This window comes from Ornithorhynchus anatinus, chromosome 11 (genome assembly GCF_004115215.2).
Source record: "Ornithorhynchus anatinus isolate Pmale09 chromosome 11, mOrnAna1.pri.v4, whole genome shotgun sequence".
NCBI lineage: Eukaryota > Metazoa > Chordata > Mammalia > Monotremata > Ornithorhynchidae > Ornithorhynchus > Ornithorhynchus anatinus.
This window is the reverse complement of record NC_041738.1, coordinates 10,238,325-10,250,580: the sequence shown is the minus strand read 5'-3', so window position 1 is coordinate 10,250,580 and position 12,256 is coordinate 10,238,325. Positions and strand designations below refer to the sequence as shown.

Below are 12,256 nucleotides of genomic sequence, written 5' to 3'. Positions count from 1 at the left end.
GGCACAGAGAAGTTAAATGACTTGCCCACAGTCACACAGCTGACAAGAGACAGAGCCGAGTTTCAAACCCATGACCTCTGACTCCCTTGCCACTCTTTCCACTGAGCCACGCTGGATAATAAATAGGAGGAAGCAGCAACCTCTTGACACATGAGCCATCCTGTCAGTTGCACCACCCCTTACTAAAAATGATACTAATGGTATTTGTTAAGCACGTCTTATGTTCCAAGCACTATACTAAGTGCTGAAGTGGATACAAGATAGTCAGGTGGGACAAAGGCTCCCTGCCTCACATGGGGGTCATAATGTTCCCCATTTCTCACTGCACTCCTGGCCTCTCATTCACCCCACCAAACCTGCTCCAGCCTCCACGTGGAGAAATGAATGCCAACGACTTGTTCTCCAACCTGAAAAAAAAATCTACATTCACTCCACCCACTTTCTCTATTCCCAAGCTTGAATCCTAGTAAATAAAACAAAAGCAACAAGAATTCTCTACGTTAATCATTTTATAACCCATATCACTCTGAGTCATCTGCAAGCAACAAGAATTGCACATCAATGATGATTGAGCGTGGGCACTGCCACCGGAAAAATCAGTGGTGCTGAAAACTGTCACTAAGCACACGCAGAAGTGCCAAATTTTCTATCAATGTTATGATAGGAGCAAAATGTCAATCTAAGGAGACTTTACAACAATCCTTAAGTAAGTGTTGAATGCCCATTTGTTAGATCCATGTATTACAAGAGAGCCTTTGTTTCCACATGCTGTACTGTACTGAGACTCATTTCTGGACATTTTTGATAAAGTGAGCTTTCGCCCATGTTTGTCACGGTCTTAAAAAGATTACAAAAATGTACAGGCATGAAGCTGCCCTTCGACTCAGGAATTCAATTCTCTTGTTAGGTCAGAATGGGCAGATTTTAAGAAACTAAAACAGAAGACAACTTCTAAACAAAGACGCACACTGTCCCAGAAAGCAGACTTTCAAACGCTTAGTATGGTGCTCTGCCCACAGTGAGCGCTCAATTAAATACCACTGACCGATTAATTGATTTGGCTTTACGCGAGCATTTTTATTTCAGGCAACTAGTGGTGAAACTGCTAACGGATACCTGACTACTCAAAGATCCTTAGACACACCTTTGAAGCATCTAACAGTCCTTAGAAAACCTTGTAATTCAAAGGGATCATTTAAAATTTATTATAAGGAATAATAATAATAATGATCCTCATGCCCAGTGGGTAGAAAATACAAAATGAGACCTTACCATGGCACTGAGAGTTTCTTCCCAATCAGGTCGCTCTCGAGGATGAACATTTCTATGTAGTTCTGGCACAAAGTCATCTTCCTCTGGGTGTACTGAAGACTTCATCTTTCTAGATATAAAAACAGAAAAGGCAGTGGTCTTTCAGTGCTGGATACTCGTGGGCTGGGATAAATCCTGCTGGGATAAGAATGATTAAGACTTTAAACTCATTATTGGCAAGGAACGTGTCTGCTAATGTATTGTACTCTATTGAGTGCTTAGTGCAGTGTTCTGCGCACAATAAGTGCTCAATAATTACAACTGAACCAATAAATGAATGCTAATTCTGTTGTACTGTCCTCTCCCAAACCATCAGTATGGTGCTCTGCACATAGCAAGTGCTCAGTGAATACCCATGACTAAGAACTGTGTACTGGGCCAGAACTATGTCCTGCTTCCCCACCTCCTTTAGAAGAGGAGATTAAATCCATGTGGGCGGGACACATGGTCCCACCAAATGAACTCTCGCTACCCACCAGGGGATGAGTGGCCATCCTGGCACAGTGGACAGAGCATGGGCCTGGAAGTCAGAAGGTCAGAGGTTCTAATCTCAGCTCCGCCACTTGTCTGCTGTGTGACCTTAGGCAGGTAACTTAACTTCTCTGTGCCTCAGTTACCTCATCTGTAATATGAAGATTGAGACTGTCAGCCCCACGTGGGACAGGGACCGTGTCCAACCTGATTAATAATAATAATAATAATGTTGGTATTTGTTAAGCGCTTACTATGTGCAGAGCACTGTTCTAAGCGCTGGGGGAGACACAGGGGAATCAGGTTGTCCCACATGGGGCTCACAGTCTTAATCCCCATTTTAGAGATGAGGTAACTGAGGCCCAGAGAAGTTAAGTGACTTGCCCACAGTCACACAGCTGACAAGTGGCAGAGCTGGGATTCGAACTCGTGACCTCTGACTCCAAAGCCCATGCTCTTTCCACTGAGCCACACTGCTTGCATCCCCCTTGGTGCTTAGAACAGTGCTTGGCACATAGCAAGCTCTTAAATATCATAATTACTATTATTATGATTATTATTATTATCCCCTTAAGCCCATGTGGAAATTCCCTCAGGTGTTCACTGTCCTTGCCTGTATATATATATACAGGCCTGTATATGACAGAGTTTCCAGCAACAATTATTTCTTGCCAATCAGCTCAAGGTACAGAACTAGGCACGATACAGTCCCTGACCCAAAGGAACGAGCATAGAAAAGTGGAAGTACAAACAGAATAAATACATGAAAGTGTACACACGCACACACACTCTTCACTCTTCAAATGCCGATGATCGTTTCCGACCCATAGTGACTCTATCAACACACCCTCTTCAGAACGTCCCATCCTCTGTCATAAAGTCATTCTGGTCTGTGTATGCAGAAGTTTTCTTGGTAAAGATACGGAATTGCTTTACCATTGTCTTTCCCAGCTGGATCATCCACCTTTGACTCTTTCCCATGCTGCTGCTGCCCAGAACAGGTGAATCGACTTTGACGCTTTGGCTTAACCCTTTCCATTACAGGTAACCCTTTATGGCAAAGCTCCAAGCTTCACCAGCATATGCAAACTCTCCTGCCATGATAGGCCTTCGATTCACAGCGAGGGGAGAGTACACCGCTCCACACACATGTAAATATAAAAATCAACTCTTATGGGAAAAGGCAGGGTGCAAGGTCTTTAATTCCTGAATGTAATGTCTAACCTCGGCATCATCCTTGTCTCATCTCCCTTATTCAATCCTCATAATCAGTCTGTCACCAAATCCTGTCCGTTCTATATTCAACATCTCTGGAATCCACCCTTTTCTTGCCATCAAAACTACTATCATGCTGATCCAAGCACTTATTTCCCATCAGCCTCCTTACTGACCTCCCTACCTCCCGTCTTTCCCCTCTCCAAGTCTTTACTTTATTCTGCTCTCCACAATTTTATTCTTCAAAAAAAAATTGTCAAGCCACATCTCCCCTCTCCTCAAAACCTTCAGTGGTTGACCAACATCCCTGCATCAAAAGGAAACTTCTTAGCATAGGCATGAAGTTCTCCCTATCTTACCTCACTGATCTCTGACTATATTCCAACCTGCACACTTTATTTGCACACTTCACTCCTGGAAAACCACCCAGTTGGTATATAAAACATATATATACACCCACATAACTATTTTTTTCCTTATTGTTGCCATATGTCTCCTACTTATCCTGTGAATTCCCTGTAGGTAGGGACTGTATCAGATCTGCTGATTTCATACCTACCCCAATGCTTAGTACAGCTTGGCACATAGTAAGCCTTTAAAGAGCACCATTATTATTCTTATATTGTATGTAGAATATTGACAGCAAAGCACTTCTACTCTGTTGGCACTCAATTCCCCTTTAAACTGTGATCTCATCTTGGGCAGGGAAAGTATCTACCAACTCTATTGCACTCTCCCAAGAGCTTGTGACAGTGCTATGGACATGGTAAAAGCTCAATAAGTACAACTGATTGACAGTGATTGTCCCTTAAGCCTCTAGGCAGAACTGGGGGAGGGGAGAGACTTAGAAGGGACTATCTACAAATCTCCCAACTGAGTGATTAATGGATGAGAGGTAGGGGGCCAAGTAGACAGAGCACAGCCCTGGGAGTCTGGGTTCTATTGCCGGATCCACCACTTGTCTACTGTATGACCATAAGCTGCTTCACTTCTCTGTATCTCAGTTCCCTCATCTGGAAAATTGGGATTTAGACCATGAGCCCCGTGTAGGACAGGGACTGTGTCCAACCTGATTACCTCCTATCTACCCCAGTGCTTAGAACGGTGGCTGGCACATAGTAAGCGCTTAACAAATACCATAATCATTATTATTATTATGAGACTCGGCAGAGAACAGGCTTTCTCAAGGTAGTATGCGAAGCACCTGTTTACAGTAGCATCACACTAATTTGGCCCATTAACAAATTGCATTTCGTCTTTTGCCAGAATTTCCATAATGGGGTTCTACTAAATATGACAAACTCAGATTTAATCACTTCCATAATCCCTAAAGAAGGTTTGGTTTCCTTTTCACTGATGAACAGTCATTGGTACACAGAAATAATTATGTGGAGCCTCTTTATGAACGCATTCTGAATTATGCAGATGAAAAAATAGAATCATCAAAAAAGTATTTAAGAAATGGTAAACAGGAGAAATGGAGAAATGTTTCCTACTGACTGTCATTACTGCAAATGAACTAAATTGAAGATTATTCTAAAATTTACATTATAAATTAGTATAATTACCATACATTTTCAATAAAACCCCACAATAAAAATGAGATGCTATAAAATAAATGTACTCCCAAAACTAGATTTTCAAAAATACTCGAGTATATAAATTAATATACCACGTTTTCTAAACGAAACTAAAATGTCCATTAATTCTGATTAAGATGGTATCTAGAAATATACTCAAACACCACTAATTTTCTCCAGTGGGATTAAACACAGCATAGAAAGAATGAAAATAGAATCTTAACAATAACATGTGTGCATATGAAAACCCATCTCACAACCTGGAAAACCTACAGTTTAAAGTTCATCCATTTCAACTATTTTTCACTACCTATGGCACCAAAAACCATACCAAATACCCATATTTTGATAGCAATGCCTGTCGGTATGAGATAAACATGCACACTTGATCAGAGCATTGCCTAGCACTGTGAATACTGGACAGAAGCTCGCAACTACTTGACTCAGAGCCCCCATATCAGTAGAGGGTAAGGGGTGGGGCATTCCTCCAGCATCCAGATCACCCTCACACTTCTGCCCAAACCACTCAGACCACCTTTAGGACAGAGGTGGCTATTTGAGACCATGGACTGATTGGCCAGAGCAGCAAGGGACCCAAACCCTGACACCCACAAAGACTGCTTTACCTGCTAATTGCAGTGGGGATTTCTGGTGGTTTCTTTTACATGCTTATTGTTCATAAGCAGAAATGCAGCATGGTGTGGTGGATAGAACATAGACCTGTGAGTCAGAAAGTCATGGGTTCTAATCCTAGCTCTGCCTCTTGTCTGCTGTGTGACCTTGGGCAAATCACTTCACTTCTCTGTGCCTCAGTTACCTCATCTGTAAAATGAGGATCGAGACTGCAAGCCTCAAGTGGGATGGGGACTGTGTCCAACCTAATTTGCTTGTATCCACCCCAGAGCATAGTACAGTGCTTGGCACATAGTAAGCACTTAAATACCATAATTATTATCATTATTATTATGTACATCCTCCCCAGTTTGGATAGTAAGAACCTATTAGGCTACGGGCTGGGTCTGAATTCATTTCTTAGACTTTACCCCAGGGCTACTACTGTCCTCTGTAAATTGTAAACACCTAATAAACGGGAGCAAAAAGGATAATGAAGTCCTAGGCTGAGAGTGGTGGATAAGCCCCAGAGGAAGTGATTCTAGAAGTGGTGGTTTGCGCCCTGCCACTGGCACATTCTCGCCCTGGCAGGACACAGTCCTACCTGGGCCCGGAATACAAGAAGCAAGTAGGTGGGCATGGGGCTGCTGCACATTGTAAAATGCACGTCCACCTTAGCCAGATTTTTTTTCAGTATTCCTGCTCGACTTTTCCATGATATGTCATTCACTGATGGCACGGTGCCAACAGGCAGCACTGCAGAATTAGAACTCAGCTCCCCTAATTCCTAAAGCCGTGCCCTTTCCAGTCGACCAACGTATGGGCTAGTAAATATATGCAAAAGATTTTCAGACCCAGCTCACAATCAATCGGTGGTATTTACTGAGTACTCACTGTGTGTAAATACCCTACAGTAATGTTGGTAAACACAGTCCCTGCCCACAAGGAACTTACAGTCTAGAGGGGGAGACAGACATTAAAATAAGTTACAGAAAGGGCACAGCCTCTTGGAGATGTGCTTTTAGTAGGGCTTTCAGAGTACAGAGATGGTAATCTGTTGAACATGAAGGAGGAGGGAGTTCCAAGCCAAAAGGAGGATGTGGGAAAGGGGTTGGTAGTGATATAAAATGAGACCAGGTGCAGTGAGTAGGCTGGCATTTGAGGAATGAAGTATGTGCGTTGGGTAGTAGATGGAGATCTGCGAGGTAAGGTAGGAGCAAGGAGAGTTGACTGAATGCCTTAAGGCTGATGGTAAGCAGTTTCTGTTTGACACAGAGATGGATGGACAACCACTGGAGGATTTTGAGGAGTGAGGACACATGACCCGAACATCATTTGAGACAGATGATTTGGTCAGAGGGGGAAGCATGGATTGGAGAGGGGAGAGTGACAGGAAGCAGAGAGGTCAGTAAGGAGGCTGATGCAGCAGTCAAGGCGGGACAGGATAAGTTCTCGGATCGGCAGGGTAGCAGTTTGGATGGAGAAGAAGGGATGGATTCTAGAGAGGTAGTGAAGGTAAAACCAACAAAATTTGGTGACAGACTGAATATGTGGGTTGAATGAGAGCAATCGGTCGTGGATAATGCCATGGTTATGGGCTTGTGAGACAGGCAAGATGGTGTTTTCTGAGGGATGAGAAAGTCTGGGGGAGGATAGGGTCAGTTTGCTAAGATGAGGAGTTCTGTTTTAGATATGTTAAGCTTGAGGTGACTGTGGGGCATCCCAGGAGAGATGTTCTGAGGGCAGGAGGAAATGCTAAACTGCAGAGGAGAGAATCTGGCCTGGAAAAGAAGATGTGGTGATGGTAGGTTTTATTTTTATTTTTAATGGCATTTGTTAAGCACTTACTATGTGCCAGGCACTGTACTGAGTGCTGTGCTGGGGTTGACACAAGTTGATCACATTGGACACAGTTCCTAACCCATAGAGGGCTCATAGTCTTAATCCCCATTTTACAGTTGAGGTAACTGAGGCACAGAGAAGTGAAGTGACTTGCCTAAGGTCACAGAGCAGACAAGTGGCAGAGCCGAAATCAGAACACAGGTCTCTCTGACTCCCAAGTCTGTGCTCTATTCACCGGGCCTTGCTGCTTGAAGACATGGGAGGGAGTAGGTACAGTGGATGAAAAACAAAAGGAAACTTTGAACTGAATCTCAAGAGACTCCCACAGGGGGTGGGGGGCAGAGGAGGAACCGGCTAAACAGATTGAGAAGGAACAGCGGACAAATACAAAGAGAACTGGGAGTGGACAGAGTTTGTCCACTGGGCTTTCTATTCTGCCTTCACTGCTGGTCCACAACCCCTCCCAATTCAACCTGCCTGCTGATTAGTGAGATCAAAGTTGGGCTATTTTCCACCCTAGGAATTCAGGTGAGGCAACTGCAACCTGCCAACAGTTTCACCCCTTCCTGAACCTCCTTCCCCTCAATTCAATTCCTGTGAAGCAGCTATAAGAAGGGCACCAAGATAAACAGCCAGTACCCTCAGGGGAGGGGTGAGGAGGGGAATGACTTAAGTACAAGAGGAAGTTACATGGAGCAGGAAGGTGTGGAGCACATTGGTATGTGCTACGATTGCATCACTGGGCTTTTAGTGCCCACTGAAATCATCTTTTCGAAAACATCAACAGAGTTAATTATTACTGAAGTTGTGTAGCGAAACACACTGTACCAGGATAGAATTCACACTGTCAAGACCTTGAACAACTACTCTCAGAATTAGACTTCTTTACTTCATCTCTTCAGCAGCTTTAAGGGGCGTGGAAACCCAACCGATAAATCCCCCCAATACATTGGGACTGTCCATTTTTCCTTTCTCTCACAGAGATTCTGCAGAGACATAAGTGCAGAAAGTGCTTTGGAATATGTGGTTAAAATGTTAGAGCGAAGAGCAGACTGTAATCATGATTCCTGCTGATTCCTGCTGGATGCCCTGGGGGCGAGAGGGCGGCAGTCACACTTGGATTTGCAAGTTTCGGTACAGACTTCACGATTACATGCATTGCTTGCATCCTTACCGGGGGAATGCTGAACTGTCAGAGCAATTCGAGTAATCCCCATCTTGGCAAGTCCAGACATTGCTAGCTTCGGGGTCAGTGAGAGTCACACCTTTGCCCCATCAGGGGACCCCATCCTGTCTTGCTCCCGAGCAGACTGACAGAGCAGTGGAAGCCAATGGGCTGCAGTGTTTTAAGGACAGTATCTGAAGTCAATGACATGCCTCCTTAAAACAGGGAAGAGTTCACTAAAAGAAAAAAAAGCAACCAATTGGAAAGCCAGAGGCTGGGATGATATGGGATTTCTTTTAAAATGGAAAAACTGATAAGCAATATTTTCTATAATATGCCTGTTTTCCCAAATATGGTTTTCCCCTCTCCTCTTTCCCTTGTCCCCAACTTCTTAAACGTGTTTTAAAACTAAAATCATGCTTCCCCCATTCCAATTCACTAGAGATGTCTCCCTGTTTAATGCATTCAAGTTTTATCGCCTTCTGATACTTCAAGAAATGCAATCACTTTCTAAAAATCATGTTTGGTTAATGAGAGAATAGATAATATCATTGGTTACAATGTTATGTGCTCGGTTTGCAAAACATAGATCCTAAAGTCACTAGGAAATAATTCATTGTATCTCAATGGTCCCACTAGATTGTAAACTCCTCCATTAGACTGTAAGCTCCGTGAAGCCAGGGATCACGTCTACCAACTCTGTTGTACTGTACTTTCCCAAGCGCTTAGCCCAGTGCTCTGGACATGTTAGGCATTCAATAATTCATCATCATCAAGGATAACTATTAAGTGCTTATTGTGGACAGAGCACACACTCTTCCTAAGCCCTTGGAAGAGTATAATATAACTGAGTCGGTAGATATGTTCCCTGTCCACATTGAGTTTACACTGTTAAGGGGGAGATGGACATTAATATAAATAGATCATTTATAAGATATAGTACCACTGACTGATGCAAAGTCTCTAATGTGAGACTAACTTTCAGACATGTGGGAAGGTTGTCGCTACTCTGGTGACAGTCAGCCCTGCCCGAACAACGAGAACTCTGAAACTCCACTCCTTTTGGCCACAATATAATTATTTGTGTCCCTGAATTTTCATGAGGCTCTTCTGTTTTTGTGAATTCTATCATTCCTATCTGTCCGACAACAGCCAACCTCCAACTTGTTCTTACCTTGTGAGTCCTTTGAGGCCCAGGGATAGTTCTCATCCTTGTATTTTTCACCCCAATGCTTCGTACAGTGTACTGAACAAATAACAGGCACTTAGCAAATACGATTAAATGAATGAAATAACTGTATCAGTCAAATATTGAACGGATTAAATCAGGACTGACCTTTTATTTAGTGCTTTCAACTGCGTGTCAAACTGAGGAGCAAGTTGTACTGACTTACTGTGGAAATTCCAAGAGGAAGTGTGGGCCAGACAGGTCCGGCCCTGGGATGAACCGCCAAAAGATGGGTTCACCCAAAAAGGCCAAGCCAGCCACCACGTGCCGAGTCATGGCAGCAGGCCTCAGGCGCAACCCAGATGTGCCATCCCACAGGGGATCTGGACCAAGCTAAGGGGATTAAGAGATTTTGCACACTCATCCCCAGGTGAAGAAACTGCAGGCCTCACCAAGGCTCCACGGTCCCTCTCTCCCTTTGCCCACAACTACAGGCCTAGGCCGGGGCCAGTGTCTCCTTCTGACTCCCTCTGGTAGAACAACTGATGGATGGAGGGTGGGGGATGGGTGGAAAGAACTGTGAGCATCAGCCACGTAAAAGAGGGCACCTGTTTGGCCGCCAAGCTGAGCGTTTTTGAAATAAAGCCGGCTTGCCTGGTTCTGATTGATTTCTATTGCAGTTATGAATAAGATTGATGCAATAGCACAGGACACAGGTTGAGAACAGCGTGGCAGCAGCATGGCAGCAAAGCCTAGCAGAAAGAACACGGGATTAGGTGTTTGAGAACCTGGATTCTAATCCTAGCTCCGCCACTTGTATGCTGTGCGACACTGAGCAAGTCACCTCACAGTTTATTTTTTTTTAAATGGTATTTGTTAAGCATTTACTAGGTGCCAGGTACTGTTCTAGTGCTGGAGTAGATACAGGTAAATCAGGTTGGACACAGTCCATTTTCCACTTGGGACTCACAGTCTTAATCCCCATGTAACAGATGAGGTAACTGAGACACAGAGAAGTTAAGGGCACAGAGGAGATAAGTGCTGGATTCGGGATTAGAACCCAAGTCCTTCTGACCCTCAGACCCATGCTCTATCCACTAGGCCATGCTGTTTCTATGTGCCTCAGTTATCTCATCTATAAAATGGGGAATAAGACATGTGAGCCCTATTTGGGACTGGGACTATGTCCAACCTGATTATCTTGAATCTACCCCACCACTTAGTACAGTGCCTGGCACTTAAATACCATAAAAAAAAAGATAAAAGGGTGTTCCCCGAATCCCAGGTGAGAGTCAAATCCTATGCAAGGATGTTATGACCATTTTCTTCTCCTCCCCGCTTTTTCTTCTCCTCCCTACCATCACTGGGCTTGCCAAGGTTAAGAAGGTTCTCAACTAGCCTTTTGAGACACTACCCCAAGGTCAGCTCAGTAAGAAAGAAACTTCCAAATGGAGCCGACTCAGGTGCTTTTGCTGCTACAGCCTAGTGCCGAGCTCTCTCAACTGTCTTCCTCTGGGGCTACCCACTGTGGGCTTCACGTTTGCTTTTCCCTCTAATTGGCTCTTTCAACTTGAAGCAGCAGCTATGCCTGATTTTAGAAACTCTCTGAGGACAATTTCTCAACTTGGAATCCCATTAAACGCCCTCAGAACAGACGGAGACCATATTCAGCCTTGAAAGACGTAAATGGACTAGAGACTGGCCCTAAATGAGAACTAAACTGGCTTGGGGTGCCAGTAAAAACAGCACAGTACATTAATTTTTGCCCCACCAGCAATAAGCTCTTCCACACTCTGAAGCTGCCAGCCCACAGAATGTTCCCTTCTTGCTTCCTGGCAAGCCCACGGTAGTCAAAGGGAGAAGAAGAGAGAGAAGAGAGGGGGGAGAGAAGAGTGTTCCCTGTTCTCTATCTCCCTCCCTTTCATTCATCCCTGCTGCCTCAAATTTCCCTACTGACTTCCTTTGTTGGGGTCTGGGTGGGTGTCCGGTACTTAGAAATTGCTTGAGCAGGATCTTGGACTCTTCAGAGGGAAGAATGTTCCAGAAATGTTAATGCAAAATAAATAAATAAATTAACTCTACACTGCTGAGGCAGGAATTTGAAGTCCTGCCCCAAAGTAAATAATTATACAATATTTTCAATTCAAATCCCCTACAATTTATCCATCCTTTAAAAATATCTATTGGAAAGAGCTCCGCCATCAGGGAGGGGTCACTTTAGGCTGTGAGATCACCCAGCTCCTGTTCGATCATGCACTGATTAATCCGAGGGGACCACTCATGGTGAGCAAATTTCAGGCTTTCAATATAATTGACCAGTTGGCCAACCTTGTTCCATCTCTAATGGCCTCTCCTCCGCAGTGTCCTCTCCCTTCTCCTCTCCCCTGGCAGCCTGCCCATTGGACTGTTCCTACTCTCCTGGACAGTGACGTTTGGGATGATCCCACATTGTGCATCTGCTTTTACACAACCTTGCCAAGGAGGCAATGCTAGAACTCGACTTCCAGAGCTGTTAGAGTCGCCACTGACCGGGGAGGGGGGAAAGGGGGAGGGACAATGGCAGAGATGGCGGCCCCTGTAAGCGCCTGTGGTGTGATACGGTGGACTCTTGAACCAGTTCGTTCCCAATCCTCAGAGAGGGCAGTTTCCATGGAGGGGGCAGTTTACAGAGGGTCAAGGAGAGAAATGGAAAGGAAGGTGCAAACAACTCAAGGAGTTTGGGAAGAAAAGCAAAGAAGGAGAAGGGGAGATAACTGGAGGGGGCGCTCTGAGGTCTTGGGAGCATTTCTTTAGAATACTTGGTATATATGGGCACGTTTGCAAGCAGAGGGGAAGGAGCCATTGGATAGTGAGCGGTTGGAGGTGGGGGTTAGGGTGGGAAGAAGAGGGGGG

General features: G+C 44.5%; 1 protein-coding gene across 9 annotated transcripts in view; it reads right to left on the bottom strand.

The window, feature by feature from the left end:
- The window catches only part of ARHGAP32 (Rho GTPase activating protein 32), a 368,820-nt gene that overhangs the window by 222,135 nt on the left and 134,429 nt on the right, over positions 1-12,256 (bottom strand). For all 9 annotated transcript variants that reach the window (XM_029074544.2, XM_029074539.2, XM_039913577.1 and 6 more), the window contains exon 2: positions 1,273-1,381. In XM_029074544.2, coding sequence (XP_028930377.1) covers positions 1,273-1,377 — 105 coding nt within the window. In that variant the 5' untranslated portion in view covers positions 1,378-1,381. The remainder of the gene's footprint in view (positions 1-1,272; positions 1,382-12,256) is intronic.